The sequence below is a fragment of the Ambystoma mexicanum genome, chromosome 5p (assembly GCF_040938575.1).
Source record: "Ambystoma mexicanum isolate Mex_15411 chromosome 5p, UKY_AmexF1_1, whole genome shotgun sequence".
Lineage (NCBI taxonomy): Eukaryota > Metazoa > Chordata > Amphibia > Caudata > Ambystomatidae > Ambystoma > Ambystoma mexicanum.
Window position 1 is genome coordinate 670,893,276 of NC_090930.1, and position 20,076 is coordinate 670,913,351.

At 43.8% G+C, this 20,076-nt stretch overlaps 1 protein-coding gene across 1 annotated transcript in view; it reads right to left on the bottom strand.

Annotated features, from left to right (window-relative positions):
* Window positions 1-554: 554 nt before the first annotated feature.
* The window catches only part of FRMPD3 (FERM and PDZ domain containing 3), a 1,207,861-nt gene continuing 1,188,339 nt past the window's right edge, over window positions 555-20,076 (bottom strand). The window contains exon 15 of the mRNA XM_069613047.1: window positions 555-10,563. Within this exon, the coding sequence (XP_069469148.1) occupies window positions 7,700-10,563 (2,864 nt within the window). The 3' untranslated portion in view covers window positions 555-7,699. The remainder of the gene's footprint in view (window positions 10,564-20,076) is intronic.

Sequence of the window (20,076 nt, forward strand, 5' to 3'; positions counted from 1 at the left end):
ACTTTTCCACTGTACTGTTTTTAACTTAAATTATTTTTATTACAATTTTTACAACATTGTCACCCCAACATTCCTCCTCCCTCCCCTCCTCCACGCCCGTGGTCCTGCAGGGTCTAGCTTGGGTTATACGTCTGGCGCTCCTTGCTTGGGGCTTTTTAATCCAGTTACCCTTCACCATAGTATTTCATAATGGCTTTCATGTGTACACATCCCTGCGACCTTCACTAGCATCCAGGACTTTTAGATTGAGATAAGTAGGTGTGCTACATATTACCTTTGTCAGTCCCCCTCTTAATTCTGGGCAAAACCAGTATTTTGTGTGATATCTGTGTGACCCTCCACACACATTTATTGGTCTACATACAACTATTTAGAAGGCTGTGCCTTTAGATCCTGCCAAGAATCATTCAATGGGATCGCCACAGCCACACATCTTCAACCAGCTGCACCACATCCACCTCCTCCTGCGGTGAACCACAGGCAGTTGCGGCAAGAAATAAAGAGACAAGACTGAGGGTTCATTAATAAGATTGATATATTTAATTTTACCTGTTTGTAAAACAAGAAATAATTTATATATTTGTATGTATATATATATATTTATATTTATTGTTTATCTATACATACTATTTACAGACATATAAAAGATGTATCTGTATTCAGTAGTACAGGAGACTGTGACACATGGAGAAATGGCTGTATGCAACTTTGGATTTCTCAATGAATTGCACGCTCCAAGGATACCCAAAATTCATCCATGTCCCCTAAAGCTTGTTGCACGGTAGCACTCATCTCATGAGCTTGATCCAAATTCCAAAGTCCAATATATGTCATTTAGGACCAGAGCTAGATACAATATGGGGAGATGTTTTGATCGGCCTAGGGTGCACCATGGATATAGAGTTTTGCACCGACATATAAGCCATATGTCTTCTTTCTCTCATTGCATTGATCACAGCACGTATGTATACATCCAACATGGCAGTTATTATTGCACCACAATGCTACATGTTTGTTAGAAGGACACTATTCATGTCATTTGCGTAAGATGTACATAAAACGAATATTAGAAATACAAGTGGTTACTTTGTGTAAAAATGTGGTTGGTGGGGTCTGCTTAAAAAACTTGACCTGTCACCATACATTTCATCTGATAAGGGGCAGCATTGACACTTCGGCTAAATGGGGAGAACGCAAACATTCTTTATACACACATTCATTTAATGTAATTCTCTTTTTCATGTTATCATATGTTAAAATGGGATGTGACCATCTCCAAGATGACTTGTTATCCTGCTATTTTATTCCAGGTTAGTTATATGTTATCTGATTGCCTGCCCTTGAACTTTCACCATTTTACTTTAAAAAGCAAAAGAGGACAGTGGTGGCCTGATGACTTAGTAAGGTGCCCCAAAGAATGAATTGCAGCAATTAACTCACAGAGTGTGACTCGAATGATTGAAAGGGGCCTTTCACTGCTAAATGAAAAAGATATAGTTGGTAAAGACCTCTGAAAAGCAATTCTTCAGGACAACATCGTTCTGAGATGGTCATATGGTTGTATACACATATACAATGAACAGGACACACAATGAGATTTCCAACTGAAATGATACTTTGACAGAGGATTACTATTGCAACAACACATCATTGGTGGTGTAAACTAACCCGTCTCATGACGGTCTAAACTAAACTCAGGTTCCCTATCTGAGGGTGCACAATGCAATGATTGGCAAATTCTGCTTCACAATGACAGGAAAACTGATATCGAAGAACACATTGTGATATAACTATGAACATTAGGCCAACACAAGCCAGTTAGTTATCCCTGTGGTAACTTTTCTGACACCCAGTCTTTCTATAGGTTTTGAAATCTTGCATTCATTCTAACCCATTTCCCTAGTAAAATAGTTGTGACTTTTCCCACAGCTGTGTTTGCTAGACAAGAGTTTAAAGCCAAGAGCTAAACTCACCTAGTTCAAAAAATGGTCATCTAAGGCCACCATTGAGCTAGCATGAAGTCCCACGTCTCTATGGAAAAGTCACATATATTCAGATTTTGGTTTGATACATTCAAGCATATGTTGTCAAGAAGTACATGCATCTACAGAACCCCTTTTTAGATGTGGGTGATTCGTGGCAGACCTATGTATTTTACATCTGTTATCATGTAGATGTGAAGGACTGATGAGATTGACTGGACTAAGTCACCCAAACATTCCATGCTGTGTGTATGCATACACTTGCAAAGTAGTGCATTCCAAAAGGAGTGCACTCAACATGGAATGATGTGAGTACATTCTTCAAGAGGCAGGGTACAGCACAGATGAATTTCTCATCTTCCAATGAGCACGTGAGGGGAGGGGCAGAGCGTCCTTGTTGTCCCCGGGTTACAAGCTCAGTCACAAAATCCAAGCGTGCACTGTCCTGTGTCCCACAGATGGTGCAGCAGGACCTGGACTAGAGCTGCATAAGCAATGCCTTTAGAAGAGCCACATCTACCCACAATATCAGTGTCTGTTTTGAATGTGCCTGAGCACAGAGCATAAAACATGTATCATTTAAAGAAAATCCAGCACACACGAAGATGTATGTATGCCTGCTCTATGCACTGATAGAATGTGAAGTCCTACATGAACCACAACGCACACTAGTGAGTCTCCATCACTTCTGAGAACACTTTATACCACTGTCTCACCAAGGACAACTGCAATCTATGTAGAGATTGTAAAATTGTAAATGTCAGACTAAATGCAAGCATATTTCAGCACATTAAAATTGCATGATCATGACATGTGATTTTGTGTGCCAAAAAAGGTCAAAGGCACATTTTAGCAGCCACTTCCATTAAATGAACGGCACCAGCATGCACTTCACGTATACTGGCAAAGAAATCATTAAGGAGGCATGACAGCTGGTTCATCTGAACCCTCCCATCTCTTCTAACTCAATGCACAACAGTTTTGATCTAATTCATATTAGGCGAGAGGATATATTTCCAAAAGATGTTTTCCTGTATTAGGTGGCCATTAGAGTACAATAAAAACATGTGTACCTACATTGAGGTGCATTGCCCCAAACACTACTGTCCACAAAACTCTATACCTACGTCACCAAAGGGAAAGGGAGAGCAGCTGTTTTGCACTGCAAAACCTTTATTTTGCATGCACAGTTTCAACTGGACTCGCCTCTGCCTCCAACTGACTGGTTTCTCTTTGCTGTGTTCACCTTTAATTTTCCTTTTCGCCAATTTTAGCTTCATCTCCACTCGTTCCTCATGATATTGGCTTTTGCATTTGTATGCCGTGCTCACATTCCTATATGAGGCTTCAAGCACTTTGTTGGGAATGTATCCAACCACTCCTGGAGGTTTTGAAGTGCGTAGGGAACACCTTTGACCAGGTTTCTCAATGCAGAACTACAGCACCGGGAAAATCTCTTCAAACAACATCCCCCATAATCTTACCCAGATTTCCTGAGATTAGAAAAAGTCAAGATATATCTCATAATTCTTTACTCCAAAGGACCATGGTGATGTGTTGTCCCATATCTCCACATCTGGGAGGAATCCTGGTGGTTCGTCAACAGGCAACCACCACAAAACCGAGGCAAAATGTGCTGACCCTTACTTGGGCTATAACCAGTGCCTCTCACACCAAGTGCTCAAATGGGCCTTATGCCAGAGAATCTTCCAGGATTGAATCAACAAGGGCTATTACTGCATTGCAAACCAAGGGTGGTTGCTGTCTTTCTGTGGGATTCGCCTGGACCCCCCTTTATTAGCTTCACAAGGGTAGTTCTCGAGGGCCAACTGAGGCCTCAGGAGCATAGGTCTGCTAGACACTCTGTACTGCTGCATTCCCACACACATGTGAATGCTGCTTAAATTGGCCTGTACCAGCTCCGTAGAAACAAATACAACTTCTACACACAGTAAGTTCACACCCATTGAAAAGGATACCAAGGGGATATTTAAATCCAGGCTCTATCCCCCACTGGTAGGATCCTTAGAGGACATTTTGTAGCACTCAGTGGTGTCAGAGTACAGAGCCCAATATATTCCTGAGTCAATTCAGGCTTCTGCTTCACTTCCAGTTGGGGTGAATTGATCTCCTGGTGGTTTCCTAAGGGTGGGCAGGCATCTTCGCCATGTTGTGCTTTTCCTCCACATTTCCTTCTACCTCTTTTTAATCAAGGTATTGGGAGCATTGGGGATGCAGATTATAGGTTCCAGCCAGTCTAGTAAACCTGTGGACCAAGGGTGCCAGCCCAATATAATTACAGAGTCCCACCAAACCAAGTTAGGCGAGAAATGGGTATTTTGAGATTTCAATGTCTCAAGAGTTCACCAGCTTTACATTTGCACATTAAGTTGGCTCACAATCTGGTACCATGTAGTTCACTTATAATGATAGCAGGGGTTACTCTGAAGGAGGCCCCAGAGCGTCTGAGATCTCCTTCTTAAGAGACTTACCAGAAGAAACCTCCATGTTCGTTCCCTTCAGCATCAAACCCTTCCTTCTCCTCCTCCATCGGAAGAGCCTCTGTCATTAATTATCATTCATGTCGACTCTTTGATAATAGGAGATGTACCATGACAATATTGGCAAGCACGTGTATCAGAATGCATTCTTATATCTCACTAAGGCCAATGCAGATGCAAAATTAATAAACAGAATTAAAAAAAAAAAAAAGATTCAATGGAAGGACCTGGTGGAGAGACCTGGTGAACTTTGCCAAAGATGTCCCCATCACAGGCAAGTGCAGGTTTTGTCGGGAGATTGCAGGGTAAACAGATTTCTGTAGATCTCTTGGAGTCAGTTCTCCATCAGGTAGAGGCAGTCATAGGTTTCAGTATGTACAAACAAGCCTTGATGAAGGCCACTAATCTTCAGGCACATGCCCAGGAAAAGGTCCTGGGCTCCTCATTTGATGAAGGTGACCTCTTCCACTCCAGGACAGATGTGAAGCTCATGAAGAAAAATGCCAGTACAATAGCATGGACCTCCCTGGTTCCTGCTAAGCAGTCCTCAAGAAGCATTACCTCCACTGCATAATCCAAACAGATACTGCCTCCCTGTTTTTTTGCAGATTTGAAGATCACTGCAGCTGGCAGCAAACTAATCGCTCATTGGGCAACATCACAATCCCACGCACCAGTGGGGGTCTCTCCTGACCTATACAGGACCTTAAACCAAAACAATGAAAGTTCGATTCCGGCTCATTCCTTCCTGGAGGGGTGAGGAAATGGATTTTAAAATGTTGGGATGCCAAGGAGAAGATATGGGCAGACCCGTTACTCCTTTCATGGGTGGGAAAGGACTATTGCCACCCGCTTGCCTGTTTCCTTCTTCCAACACTTCCTTAGACCAGCAGACCATCACAGATTTACTGTGAGAGGAGGAAAAACATCGACAGGTTTGTGCCCCTCATGCAGAACTCCACAGATTCTGACTGGGCCACAGGAAGTTCGCATGCACGGCCCTGACATATGGCCTCGGTACAGCCTTGCAGAATATTCACTCAATTGATGTTTGCAGTGGCCTATTACCTCCCCTTAAACCATCACTCTTGCTGTCGAACACATTTGTATATTTAAGAAGTAATGTAGCATTATATATGCATTTTCTCATTCTTACGATTTGACAGGATGTCTCCTTTGCTCACTCTTTGATGCTACTGATTTTTTAACTTAGAAAAGCAGGCCTATTCAGTTGAGCTGTATTCATGTTGTGCCAGAGTTTCAGACAAGGACTACTTTGGTGGGTTTCTTTTAAGTTTTTCATTTGTTAACTATCATGAAGGGTATCTGTCAACATGGGACATGACACGCCTAGCTCTTGTGTATTCATGCCGTAAGCAAGACGAGTCAGTAAACTGTAGACCAAATCTGTTTTCGTGCATTGAACTTGTTTTCAGGAATACAAAGATCTTCAATTCATCTCTGTTGTCTAAGGATTGGGGTGAGCCATCACTTCTGGTTATCAATTCCCCTTTCCAGTTTCCATCCTGCTGAATAGTCATCGAAACTTTGGCTGGAAAGCGCATGTGTTGTGTCCGCAATGCTTGACTTTGTCGTCTCTCATGTAATGCTCGGAGAATTAGCCAGGGCATCATCCCAAAAAACACCCAAACTTTGTGGTTTGGGGTGCAGAAAATGGTTGAAACTATTCTGGGCATTGTATGGAAAGGTTGCAGGAAGACCAGGGTTATAATTAGGGTCCTGCAAAGGTCCAAAAACATGCTCCACTCTCCTACTAGGGCCTGGCAGACTCTCATTGGGCAGTCGGTTGGTCAAGGTAAAAAAAAAAAATCTATTGGAAATAGAAGACAGTTTAAACCATTGTTGGGTAGTTCGTCAGGGGAACACCAGGGGGACCAGAGTGGGGGAAGAATTGTGCTAAGAGAGGATGATTGAGGGGCTTCATTTACACCCCATACAATGACCATTCTTTTCCTTGGTACACCCACTTTCAAATCTTTTTTTCCTTCTAGATTCTGTGGGAAAGTCAAAACTAAGCTCCTTTTTTTTAAATGTGCAGTGGTGCATCATGCAATATCCAGCATGCCTTTTCCTAACAATATTCTCATTATATCTCCAAATGTGATGACTTATTGGCGACTACATCCTTCATTGGCTGTTTCCATAGCAACATGTCCAACTTTTGCGTGTGAGCCTTTCCATATGTTGTCTGCTTGGTAATCCGAAGCAGCAAGTATACAAGAAAAATAACTTTATGTTTGTTCACTTTACAAACGCTATCAGGCATCACTAGATAACCTCTGTTATTTTTACCTTTAACACCGGCAGTCTTCACGAAAATGCTGATGAGGTGAAAGCATGAGTATGGTAAATGTGTACCATGAATTTTACATTGCTTGAAAAGGACAGTTCAATGTGTGTATAAGCCACATATGCTTCTATTTTCATCTGTTCGTTTCAAAATGGATGACGCGTATGGCGTCAATGGTTTACGGACTGGTTTTAAATCCTGCTAAGGAATGAAGTTACAAGCAAAACTCTGATAATGCTTCGCTCCCTAAAGGAATTTTAGATACACCGCCAGTGGAAATCCTGTTTGCCAATAAAAAAGGTCTTGCAAGGCTATTGAGGCGTCCTCCACGAGGTACAATGAATGTATGTGTTGCTGAGGATCAAATGAAGAAAGTATCATAATACCAGGCATACATACCTTGGGTAAATATTCTAGAAAATGTATGCAAATAAATAGATTATGAGGAGGTGAAGATGTGCATTTAGGCACTAGATTATCCATAGATTATCCATTGAATAGTATAATTTATCAATAGCATAAAAGCTGTGATACTGGCAGATGCGTTTACCAGCACAGTTCCGATGGTTAGACTGGTTTATCTGGAACTTATTGACATGATATCGTAATAGTAGAAAAATAAGCTCCCTTCTTAAAACTGAATGAAACCTCCCAGCTGAGATGTGCTTTGTGGGTCAGTGTAAGAGGGAGCATGCACAGTGACTGTCTATAATCCACTTACCCTGATGATAAAATCAGTAACAACATCACTGTAACTACTCGTCTCTCTTGACAAACAGATACCCTAAAAGGAAATCATTTTGTGGTATTCTGGAAACCCTATGTGCAGCCATACACATATTCTTACTAGAACTACAAAATGCCTGAACCACACACATACACATTTATCATACAATTGAGTCGATTCACTTGTTGATCAATGTCTTGATAGAGCGTGAAAATGTGCTCATAACAGTCGCCACCGCAGCCGATTGGCGAGCAAGCTGTCCCACAGTCCGATGTTGGCTCAGTGTTCTAGCTGTTGACTCTTCTGCTGCTCTTAGCAGGAAGGTATAGTTCCGAACCACCTCCTCTACCTTCCTTAGAAGCTCTTGACGCTGAGACTCTGAGCGCACAATGTACACGAGCCTCACAAATGTTTCAATAAGGCTACAGAGAACTTGAAAGCTGCTTGTGATCGCAGAGAGCATGTGGGTTGGGCTTTTGTCCACCGCAGCCAGTCTGCGGCAAGAGGCTCTGAACTCTTTGAACTTGAGGGCCAGTTCTTGCTTGTATTCGGAGAGCTGTGACATGTATGGTTTGGAATCACGCATCTCGGAGCTTACCACACATTGTCTTATAATTGTCAAAAGCTCACTTGTGTCCAACTGCACTGCCACAAACCCATCCGGCAATGTATAAACGTGGCCGCGGAGAAAACTAATTTTGGCAAGGCTCCCCTCAAAGGTCGAGGTTCTTAGATCTATCTCTTGTGTCTGGCTGTCTTCGGAACTGCTGCAAGCCGTAGCATCCAGCACTTGGAGGGTCCTGCTCATGACAGGAACCATCTGATTGTCAAGCTTCATGCCAGGCAGGATCTGCATGGGGATAGAATAAGAAAGTTCATCCTTGTCACTTCCATCATCTGCCGTATCACACTTCCTATAGTAGAAACAATAACGCATAGAGCAACACTTCTCATTATCTGCCTCTTCATCTGGCACCTTGGTCTTACTTGGATAGGTCTCCTCCTGGATTGCTACTACACCAGATGCCTTTTGACCTTTTGAATCCTCCTTTTTTGGGGGAAAAGAGGAATCCCCCATCCCTTTAGATTCTACTGGCTGGTTCTTCAATGAAGAGTCCTTGGTGATTTGATCACTTTCTACCTTTAAAGCTTTCTGCTTTGCTGGAAATATGTTTTGATAGATGTCAGAAGAAAGAGACACTGCATCACACTTGTCTATTTCACTTACACTATAGCGGCGCAACAACTTTCTGTAGTGTGGTGCCCCCATGCAATCTCCTTGGGAGGCACATGTTGTCAAACAAGATACACTGTTCTCAGGGTCTTTGTTGCGTTCCCTAGACTCTAAACTTGTTGATCGAATCTGCTTGCTTTTTGCAGGACTGCTATCGTGAACACGCTGAGCATCTTCTGCGTGCCGTTCAGCAAATGTGGTTTTTGGTCTCCCTCGCTGCTCTATTTCTGTAACGGGGATCTGGTTGGCAGGGATCATCATGCCCCGGCAGATGCGCTTGCAGTCACAGCTGCGCCTTTGCTCCCTGGACATTCCCGGGACTTTTTGCACAGGGCTACTCCTCACCTGGCAGGCACAACGCCCTGGTACAGATGGCAGGAGGTACTCCTTTGGTTTAACATCAGCTTTTGTCTTGGGTTTAAGGAGCTCCTCCAGCAATTCCAGCTCATACTGCTTAACCTTTTGAAGTTGAACCTGTCTCTCATCTGTCTCTTTTTTCATTCGTAGAGGAAATGTTGCAGAAAATAGTTTTTTCAACCGGAAAGGGTTTTTTGGAGGTTTGCTCTTTGCAGGAGGCTCTCTGTCCGGTTGGATTGTATCAAGTGCATTTTCTGTGGCTTTTGTTGATCCTCCACTGCCCTTGATAGCATCTGTTCTGGTTCCAGGCTGAGCTGGAAGTTTCACATTTTCTTTTGGGATCTTAAATGTAGGCATGTTTGCAGGTGGTGCAATTAAAGTGTTATCCACAGTGGTCTTGCTCTTGGCATTAGTGTCCTGTTTGGGATTGGCACCATTGCTTGGAGAAATGTTTTTCTGTTTCTTTAAAGTGGGGAGAGAGTCTGCGCTCACCTTCTGACTTGGCTCACTGGTCACTGGTTTGGGGACTTTTACGATGCAATCGTTGTCAGGCTGCGGCTGGTAATTCTTAGCAGAACAGACTTTGGCATGCAGCCTTTCATCGTCGGTGGGAGATAGATGGAAAACGTCCACCCTGGCACTCTGGGCTACCTTCTGGGTTTCAGAGGCCTCCACCTGCTGCTGACAGCTGCACAAACTATCAATAACAGCCTGTGCCACTGTAGAATGTGTGAGTTTGGTACTGGAAGTAGTGCTGTCCTGGATTATACTCACCGTTTTCTCTCCACTGGGGCTAATCCCAACAGATTTCTGCTGAGAAGAACTTTCATTGCTGTTAACCACCTGGTGCACAGAAGCAGAAATGATCGAAGGGTTCCCACTGGTTCTGGAATTATGAATCAACTGCGGGCTTATTTTCAGCCCCTGCAGGGCTTTCTCGCTGAAGTCCTGGATAGGTTTTGTACTGAAGGCAGCCGTGGTGGCGTTGAGCGAGGCTTCAAATGTTGGCTTGACACGGGTAGGCCCTTTGGATTCCGGGCTTGACATTACAATCATTCTGCTTTTCGGCTCACAAAGGTGTGGGGAAAGCACAGGCTTCATTGCCAGTGTGTAGCTTCGCTCCACAGTCCTCTCTTGTTTACTTGTACTGACTATAGTGCCTGGACTCTGCTTAGCAAAAGCAGCTTTAATGGAAGGGCTCGACTCTTGGCAACCAATGGGAAAAGGCGATGTAAGCACGGCCTGCGCTGCACATGTCTGAATTCTAAAGGGCAGGTCCTTCCTTGTTAGGAGATTTTCTTTGTTGATGTGCTGGGCAAGAAAATAGGCTGCATTCTGGTGCTGTTTCATTGCTGAAACCATTTCGGATACATCAGTCAGCTCAGAGGAATTGGTTTCATGGCCCGAGTCCAATGAGGATTCTGGAGTTATAGCAGCCAGGACAATCAGGCCTAAAAAAAGCAAAAAGAAGAAAAAAAAGTTATAGTTTAATGTCACACAATGAGGAATTTTGTTATTGGGATGAAAAACAACTAACATAATTTGCACAGGTATCCTTTTCAATGTTTTCCAGCACATGTTGACAGGAGTATACCTATATGTTTATTCTGAACTTCCACCTTTGCCCTTGTAAGCAGATTTGAAAACCAGGTGTTTTCTCATTGATTCCTAAAGTTTATTTATTTGTTTGCTTATTTATACACAGGAGGAACAATGCTCTTTTGATTATAATAGAATTTACAATAGATAAGAAATCAGATTTGATAGAAAGCAGTAACATGGAAGAGTCACTGGGGTAAATGGAACAGTGACCAGGGACAATACCTAAATGGACATACATAGATTAAGGACAACCAACATTGGCCATTTTTAAGTGCAGGTAGGTGGTGCGGCCAGCTGTGCTCTGGGTGTGACCATGATGGCTGAAGTGCTAGAGTGGAGGCAGAGGAATTGAGGGACAGAGGCAGGTTAGAGGCGAGGGAAACATGTTAGCTAGCATGCAGATGAGAGGTAGGTTAAGAGCGTAACTCAGAGGCAAGGAAGTAGGCTTTTAGTTTGGTTTTGAACAAATTTGTGTGGACTGTTTTTCGTACGAGAACCCAAAGGAGGAGAGTAGTGCCCCAAGAGCAGAGGTGTAGAGTGTAAAGAGGAGCAGACCTAAGACAGAGCCTTGTGGGACATCAACAGTTAGAGGAGTGAGTTGAGAGGTGCTGTTGCTGCAGGAGACAGAGAATTGGTGAGGGAGGTGTAAGGTAGGATTCAATGCAGGCAAGGGCTCGATCACAAATCCAAAGAAGAAAGAAAGTATTAAGGAGATCTGAATGATCAGCAGTGTCAAAGGCAGCAGACAGGTCAAGGAGAAATAGGATAGAGGATAGGTTGGAGTGCTTAGCAGATGCGATGAATTGGACACATTTATGAGAGCAGTTTCCATGGAGTGACAGTAGTGGAAACCTGCATGTAGAGAGTCTCAAAGGTTGTGGATGTCTAAGAAATTGGTAAGGCGTTTGAACACAATTCTTTCAATGACTTTAGAGTAGTGTGGAATGAGAGACACAGGGACAAGATTAGCCGGTAAGTTTGGGTCAGCCCTTTGCTTTTTTAGGAGAGGTATGACTTTGGCTGTTTTGAAAACAGAGGGAAAGCAAGTGGAGTCGAAGGACAGATTGAAGAGTTCAGCAAAATGAGCGGCCACTAAAGGGGCAATAGACTTGACTAGCAGAGGAAGAAGAGGGTATGATGGGGCACAACAGAGGTGAGCCTTCATCGGTAGAGATAGCACCTCATCGCTATTAGGCCCTCATTACAAGTTCTTGGTGCAGGAAAAATGCAAGTATTCCGGTACCAGCACTTTCACTGCACCTGGAAACTACATGTTTGCCGGTGGGGGTTCACTGATATACCCCCAGAAAAGTGCTGCAGTGAAATCAGGCCCCCACCTGCAAATTAATGCCAGAAATTCCTGTACCAGAATTACTATGGGACTCCATGGAATGGGGATTTACTAGTGCTTCCCCTGCTTGTAATATCCCGGTAATACTAGGATATCAGGTGATGGAAACGGTAGATGAGTTTGCTGGTATCCCACCAGAATTACCGGTGGGAGACCTGCAGACTCATAATGTGAGCCTTAGTGTTCCTAAAGTGGAAGGCAGAGGGTGATGGTAGAATAGGCAGAGTGTAGAATGTAGGGGTAGGGAGTGTGAGGAAGGTCTGGAGAGAGTCTCTAATTTAGACATTTCTGCAGCAAAGTATTGAGCTAGGCCATTAGCTTTGAGAGTGAAGTTGATAGTCATAGCCTTAGGAGGAGTGAGTTTAGGGTGCCTTATAGCCGGTGAGGATGGTTGGAGATAGAGTCAATGAGTGTTATGAAGAATTCCCATTTTGCTCTATCAAGAGTGAACTTTTTAGAGTTCAGGGCGGAGATGTAGAGTTGCAGGTCCTCATGCGAATGGTAAGCCTCCATCTGCACAGAAGCTGACTAATATCTGTGTGGAGAGAGCATATGAATGGGGTGACCCATGGTTGAGGATGTTGACGCTTAGGGGTGAAAGTAAGCAGTGGGAAGTGAGAGGAAAATGAGTCATATAGTAGGGATTGGAAGCTGGAGAAGGCAGTGATGGTGGACGAGGCACCAGGTGTGAGGAGTGAGAGTGAGAACTGTAGGTCGCAGAGAAAGGGGGAAATGGCAGCAAGTTTAAATGTCCTTTTATTAATAGGTAAAGCAAGTGGTGATGAAAGGTCAGAGGGTGGAAAAGCGATGGTGGAAACAATTGAGTAATCAGATAGGGATGGTGTGACAGTAGTATTAGTGGCTGAGAGAGAGGTGGAGATGAATAAGAAACCCAAGAGGGTTACCCCCTGTGTGTGTAGGAAGGTTATGGATAGAGTGGAGTGCATGGTCACTTGGAAAACACTGAAGTTCAGATGTCCAAGAAGTGGTGGAGAGGGAGATGGTTAGAGTTACCTAAGAGAGGTGATGTTTAGTGGAAAGAGAATCCAGGAGTTGCCTAAGAACATCAAAGAATGGTCCATTGGGACCATTAACATTATTCATTAACATTACAAACTGATCTTGCAGAAGGGTACTTAAAAATAATCTTCAACATTTTTGTTGCACCTCATTTTATATTTGGTTACATTTCTGTCATTTTACTTTTTCCTTTATTATAAACAAACAAAAAGACAGAAATGCATTACTGTAAAGTGTAACCAACAACAAAGAACACAATTAAAGTAAGAACATTCATAAATAGCTGTTTGAACAAAGCATTTTGTGCAACAAAATATTGAGGAGCCTGAGAGAATAACAACACCATTGTTGAATGACATAAATATCTAATAAATATGTTAAATGACATAAATATCCATTTGCTTCTGCTGCTCAATTGTGCAAATATTTAGTGAAAACCTAGGATTCATCAAATTGATAGGAATCTTTACAGAATAAAAACCTTGACTCGACAAAGTGGTTGAAGTCCTCCACCCACTCGACCCATCTAGGCCCCTTGTCACTATGTGGGACTAGCGTGAGAGGGAGTGGCTTGCACAAAAGTGCTGCCTTGGATGTGGGTGGCATGGCTGGGGGGGTGCCCCGGAGTGTGTTGGTGATCCTGGGTTCCTCATTGTGGGTGGATAGTGTAGTTAACTGTCTTGGAAAACCCTAGACCCAGTGCCCTGTGGAAACGTTCACTTTGGATAATGTTATTGTTTGTTCCTCTTTCTTCTTTTTTTTTTCTGTTCGGAGGCCATGGCCTACCTGATTCACTTGGGCGTGCAGTGCGCTGCTGTTGGTTGCTCTCTCTGGGCTGCTGGTTATGTTTTCCTGTTGTCTCGTGGTGTTGCACGTGGGCCATGGAAGGGCTGGTGGGCTCACTGTGTGGTGAAGGACGGCGGATTGCCATGGATGAAGGAGTGGGTGGGATCACCTCAGCCGTGTTAACGGCAGACTGCCGTGTGGTTGGACTGTTGGCGGGATTGCCGGAATCAGGGCTGTACTGGCCGATTGGGAACTCTGGAGATTTCCCGGTAGGCCTCAGCACTCTGGGCCTCTTTTGTTTTGCATTTCCAAATTTTCCCATACGAAAATGGTTGGGCTTGGTGAAAATTTGTAATATGGGGCCACTTGGAACATTATTTCCAGGGCCTCTTTTGGTTCCAAGTCCACCCCTGGCTGGGATCACCTGGGATGCTGGGGATGGCGGGATCACCTTTGTCGCAGGAGATGGTGGACTGCCATGGAGGTCAGTGCAGCGACGGGATCGCCGGGTGCACCTGGTTTCTTTGAACCCGCATGGTGGGATCACCAGTGCGAGGTTGGAGGCGAGGTGCACGGAAAAAACCTTGTCGCCAGTTGTAAGTAGTTGTTCAAAAAGAAGTAGATGACACCGGGCTGAGGGGAACACTCTCCTTTCTTCCTCCTCCACCTCTTAAAAAAACGTAACTGCAGATCCTTTGACTCCACCCCTTGCACCTTCCTCCTGCTTCCCGCCTTCTGTCTCTGGGCTGGCTTAAAGGCGCAGTCGCCCATAACAGAGATTATGCCGATATGCAGAATGCTTCTAGTATTTACACATTCTGAAGCTGTCGGATATTCGGTGTGCCAGATTAAATAGTCCCATGTTACTCTATAAGAGATCTCACAGCAAGCTTGGTTAAAAACGATAAAACTATAAATATAGAGAATACTGGGACAGCTTAGTGCAGAGCTTAGCTTTGAGCCCGGATGGGCTTGAAGTGTTCCTATTGCGGTCACGGTGATCTTTCGATTCCGGCCGTCATGTGACTTTCCATTTTATAAACTGGCACATCAGCGTAATGATGTGGTGCTCGGATACCAGATGTGTTTAATTGAAGATTCACTTGGTCAATTGACCCTGTTGTGTGCGTTAACTACTGATTGTTGTATCAGCGCTTCAATCATGAAAAACCGCCCATGTGTGGTGTGTAAGTAATGTTATCTATGTTTTTAACCTGTTGGCAATAAAGCAGGAGATGTACCGTGTCAATAATTAATTTGGATGGCCCAAGCTTGTTGAGGTATTGTGCATAAAAGCACCTCCCAAATTGTCCAAAATGTTTGGACTGTGGGCACTCCTAGGGCGTTCAACCAAAATTGCGTTGGGACCATAATTATGGTGAAAGACGCTATAACAAATGACAAAATGAATGAATGAATGAATGAATCAATGCATACGTCGACCATCTATGCTTAGTTTCTGACCAGGATACTGATAACATAGAGTGTGTCCCTGACTGTACTGGCAGGAATTATGTAAGAGCATAACAACAGAAGATCTGATTCAATTAAGAAATTGTATCATCAATGCAATAAAAATAATAATAATAGTAATAATCATAATACTACTACTACTACTAATATTAGTAATAATAGTAGCAAGATCAACAATGGAAATTGTTTTCGTACAGTGCTGTTGTACACTGGTATGTGCCCGCGGCTTGATCTTTAGGATCAGGTGGTGTACGCAAACCTAACCTGAAGGCGAGAAGAGACAGAAGGTTCCTTGGTTGTTGACTCAGAATATACAATGTTCTTAGGTGGACCCGCTTGATCCTCAGCTTGCACTGGCCAGTCTTGCAGAGATTTGAAAATCTTGCTCTCCTCACGATACATTTATGCTCTAGCATTTCAATCGAGCCTAATACACAGAGACAGCTAATCACACAAAAGTTCCATGAAAATGAAATTACCCACTCGGCTGCAATCACAGTTTTGACTTTCCGGAGCCTTGCATGCAGTAGTTGTTCCTGTTACCCAACTCATTGGTACTCATGCTGACACTCATTAGAATAACTTTACCCAGACTGGAGGATAACATGGCGTTGATTTAATGTTTGGCTAAAATGGACTATTGCTATAATTATACTAATGATTCGGTGATATTCAGCATGTGCAAATTAGAATTCATCATTTACACTGGTCACACTCCCATACATACATCTCTAGAACACTGACGCCCGATTTAGTGTTCAAATCATTAATTCAGCAAACCACAGACTTCTTTAATAAGGCCCAAAAAGTGTATACCACTGGGGGATGAGCAGAGCCTGACACATTGATCTCGGCACCTCACACCATATTTAATATGTGAAATGGTCCGAGAAAGGCAATACTATCTTGGTGGTTTTTACAAAAACCTCCGAAGCAATGTCAGTGGACAAGAGCTGTAACAGGGAAGGGGGTAGTGTCACAAAGAGGAACCCACCAAAACGCCACTCACGAAGCATCGCAGGACTGAGGGAAGTATACACCATGATGTGTAGAGATACTGTCTTTGCGGTGAAACAGCACATGTTCCAGAAAAGGCAAACCTCCCTGAGCACAACTTGGCTTTTGCGGTCAGTCAATAATCTCCCTGCATGTTACATGGATTGCAAACATTAGAAGATTAGGAAAACTAACATGAATCCTGAATAAGAAACATAAGAATGACCCCAAATCATGTGGCAATATGTAATACCGATTGTAAAACTAGGAACCTGCATGATCTGGAACAGGACAGATTTTCTTTTGGCTTGACACCATATATAACTTTATTCAGTACAGCCAGAATCTACCAATACCATGGGCTGTATGCATACCATAGATATTTGCAAATAGATAACCACTGTTCAAGGGCTGATTGCTTCAGGATCAGGGAGAGAAAATGGACATAGAGCTCCCTTTCTCCATTCCAGTCTAGAGCTGTCTATGAGATTGACAGTTGCAAGGCATGCCAGGATGACGAGGTAGGATGCAATTGAATTGTCTTGATATGTCTCCAGCCTCTAAGAGGCTCCACACGGTTTTCTGCTTAGGCAAATAGGGCACACCCACCTGCCATTGGTTCAATCTGAAGTGCTTGTTGAGCAGTCAGCTCTATTTGTCTGGAGTGGTGTTGTTCCGGGGAGGGGCTCACACGTTGGATGTGTTAGGTGCTCTTGTATTGGTTATCTACAGGAAAAGGTCGTGATAAGTCACTAACCCTAAGTGGCACCTGCAAGGTCACCGTGGTGTTGACACTGACTGGAAGTGATTAGAGTCTGCACTAATTACTGGGCCGACCACATGCCATTGCAGTACTTGGATTACATGGAGTTACATGGCAAATCTGGGTTAACTCGGTGGCCAATGTTTAAGACAGACATTGGTTTATGGTTATAACTGCAAGCGCTCTAGGCACTAGATGGGTTATAAAGGGCATGTATGGCAAGATTGAGAGCCTGAGTATTATGTTACAGCATGCATTTTGGATGCCAGGTCTCCTGTTTTTCTTTTCTCCTGATCCCCACATGAGTATTTGGTGATCCCAATGGGAAGAATAGGCAGAGGAAACTGATTGCGGACCAAATGACCACATGATGCCAGTACCTCTGGTTGGGTCTCTTGAGCTGGTGCCTGCACCAGCTGTTAGATACACTAGGATGTAACTCGTAGCCACGTTTCGATGGTGATTTTTAGACCTGAGCTGTAAAATACCATGTTCTGTGATAGTGGACTGTCCCATGTATAGGCTACCAGTCCCTGGCGCTCCTGTGGCATCATGCTTGCAGGTTGGGTGAGTCTACTATTATATACATCAGTGTTTAACAGTCAAAGTCCTCTTGGCAGTAGCTGGAAGTGGGGATAGAGCATAGAGTGCAGGTGCAGTCAAAGTTGCTGAGTAGCTGAATCTACTCTTTGATCAGTGGAAACAAAGCTCTGGTGATGGTAGTACGGACAAAGGTGCAGGCACCGTCCAGCAACGAGGCCCAGTTAAGACGATCTCTTGGGTTCTGGGGTGATCAGGGCATAGCATGAGCATGTCCTTGCAGGTTAGACCAAGTGTAGGCTTCACAGCCACAGGTCTTTTTTTTTCTCAGTTGTTGGGGATCTCGATTCAACCAAGTCATGTCTGCCAGAAGTTTGATGGTTTGGTGATGTCCCTGACCACGGCTGGCAAGCACGGGAGGCGGAGACTGTGCAGGCATTGTTGTTATTGGCTCTTTAGTGGTCATGAGAGCAGGACTTATTCTCGCCCTGCATAGTAGCAGTAGTAGTTGAATCTAAAATACAGCAGGCAGGGCTTTACGGTCAGCAGGGCTTCTTTACTATGCCATTGAATAGGAGCATTTCTCCGTACATTAGGAAGACAAAGGATCAAGGTTTTCATCTTTAACAGGAATTGTGATGAGGGCCAGGGGCAAGTGTCCCAATCACTGGCCAAAATGTATTCCAAGTTTCTTGCAGCCACTAAGTCAGTTGTGGTTACCACATGTAAGTTATGTTGGCTTCCTCCCACATCTGGATGTGAATTCAAGTGTGCCACTGGTCAGAAATGGTCCTGGATCACCATGCATTCAAGAAATCCCATGAAGGCAACCCATGCCCATATACTGCTTCTTCAATATCCCACAGACACCTTCTAGGGGAGATGCCTGATTGCAAGATCCTGCCCAGGACTTTAGAAAGGGACAGGTCAGTGGGCATTCCCTGACAGGACATGTACAACAATATGTAAATAATTTCTAGGCAGCTGCTTAATATTTTTTATATGCATTTTTAATGCACTCACACAGCCCGGGGGCATCGAGGCGCTGTTATAGGAATATGTCTTAGTTGCGTATGTATAACGCGCTTAATACACAGAGGTTTCTAAGCACGGACACAGGGATCGAACCTGTGTTGCTTCGTGTTGTCTTGTTTCCAAGGCAAGCATGTTGCTGCTTAAGCTATCTCCTGTGATTCACCACTACCCCTTAACTGGCCCGGGAGGATAGCTCAGGTGCAATGCACTTGTCTTGTAAGCAAGGCAATGAAGAGCAACACAAGTAAGTTCGAATCCTGGTCCAATATTAAGTTCGTTTTAAAAGATTAATTCATATTTTTTTTAAGTATCTGCTCAAGGTGTCACCATCTTTGGGGTGCCAGCAGGCTTTGTTTATAAGGTGAGGACAGGTGTGTTCCAGCAGGACAATTGACCTCAGGCAGCATAAGTAACTGTGCCAGCATTGCTCTCTTGGAGTACAGTTTTACTGAGCTCAATCAAATATAATAAAAGAACAACAACCAAAGAGAGCAGCCCTTCACAGTTGATCAGTCTAGAGTATTCTCCTGTGAGGACTATGGACGCATGGTGTGGCCAATGCCCTTCAGAGCCTCTGGTCCTCAAGGGGCCAGAAGAGGATTTGAATCCTGGTTAAGCTGTGAGTGAAAGTTTGCCATGGCCAGTCATGAACAATGCTGGACAAAACATTGAAGTGATGCTGCAACAAGATCCGAGGCCAGAACTCTAAAACTCCTAGCAGATCAGAGATACAAAGCAAACCTCATGAGTGCTACAATCTGAGAACAAATCACTAACAAGTTTATATAGAGATCACTACATGCAAATATCCACCCATAGGGAGCCAGAAGCCACACTACAAGTGCAGATGGTTTGTGTTTCAGGCCCCCTGAAGACATGGATTTCAGCACACGAACATGCACTCTCCCCCAAAGTTGAATAATAGATGCACAGGTTTTGGTGTATGTGTTTTAGGGTACGATGTTCAACACCAGAGTTACAATCACTGGCATTAATGCAGCCTATGGCACTTAAGTAATACATGGCAGCATTATTTTATATTCACTAATGCTACACTCTTTCCTGAGCTCCGAATATAGAATTCCACATTCTTTTTTTGCCATTTCGTTTTAACTCCCTGTTTTTTCACGTGTATTTGCAGATGCCTGTTAATCTGGGTGTCCTTTGTCAGCACCTCTGTCTTCACTTGGCACAATGATAATGCCATTCTCATTGGTATGTCCTGGAATGTTGCATTTCTGGAGAAATGTGTGTGTGACCTAACAGGCGGTGATTCCTTTCTGAATCCAGTCATCGCAGTAATGCGCTACCGAAAATCAAGATTTCCATTGATAATTTCCTTGCAGTGTAATTACTTCCACATTTTCATGGGGGCTGTCTGGTGCAGTCCCTACAAAA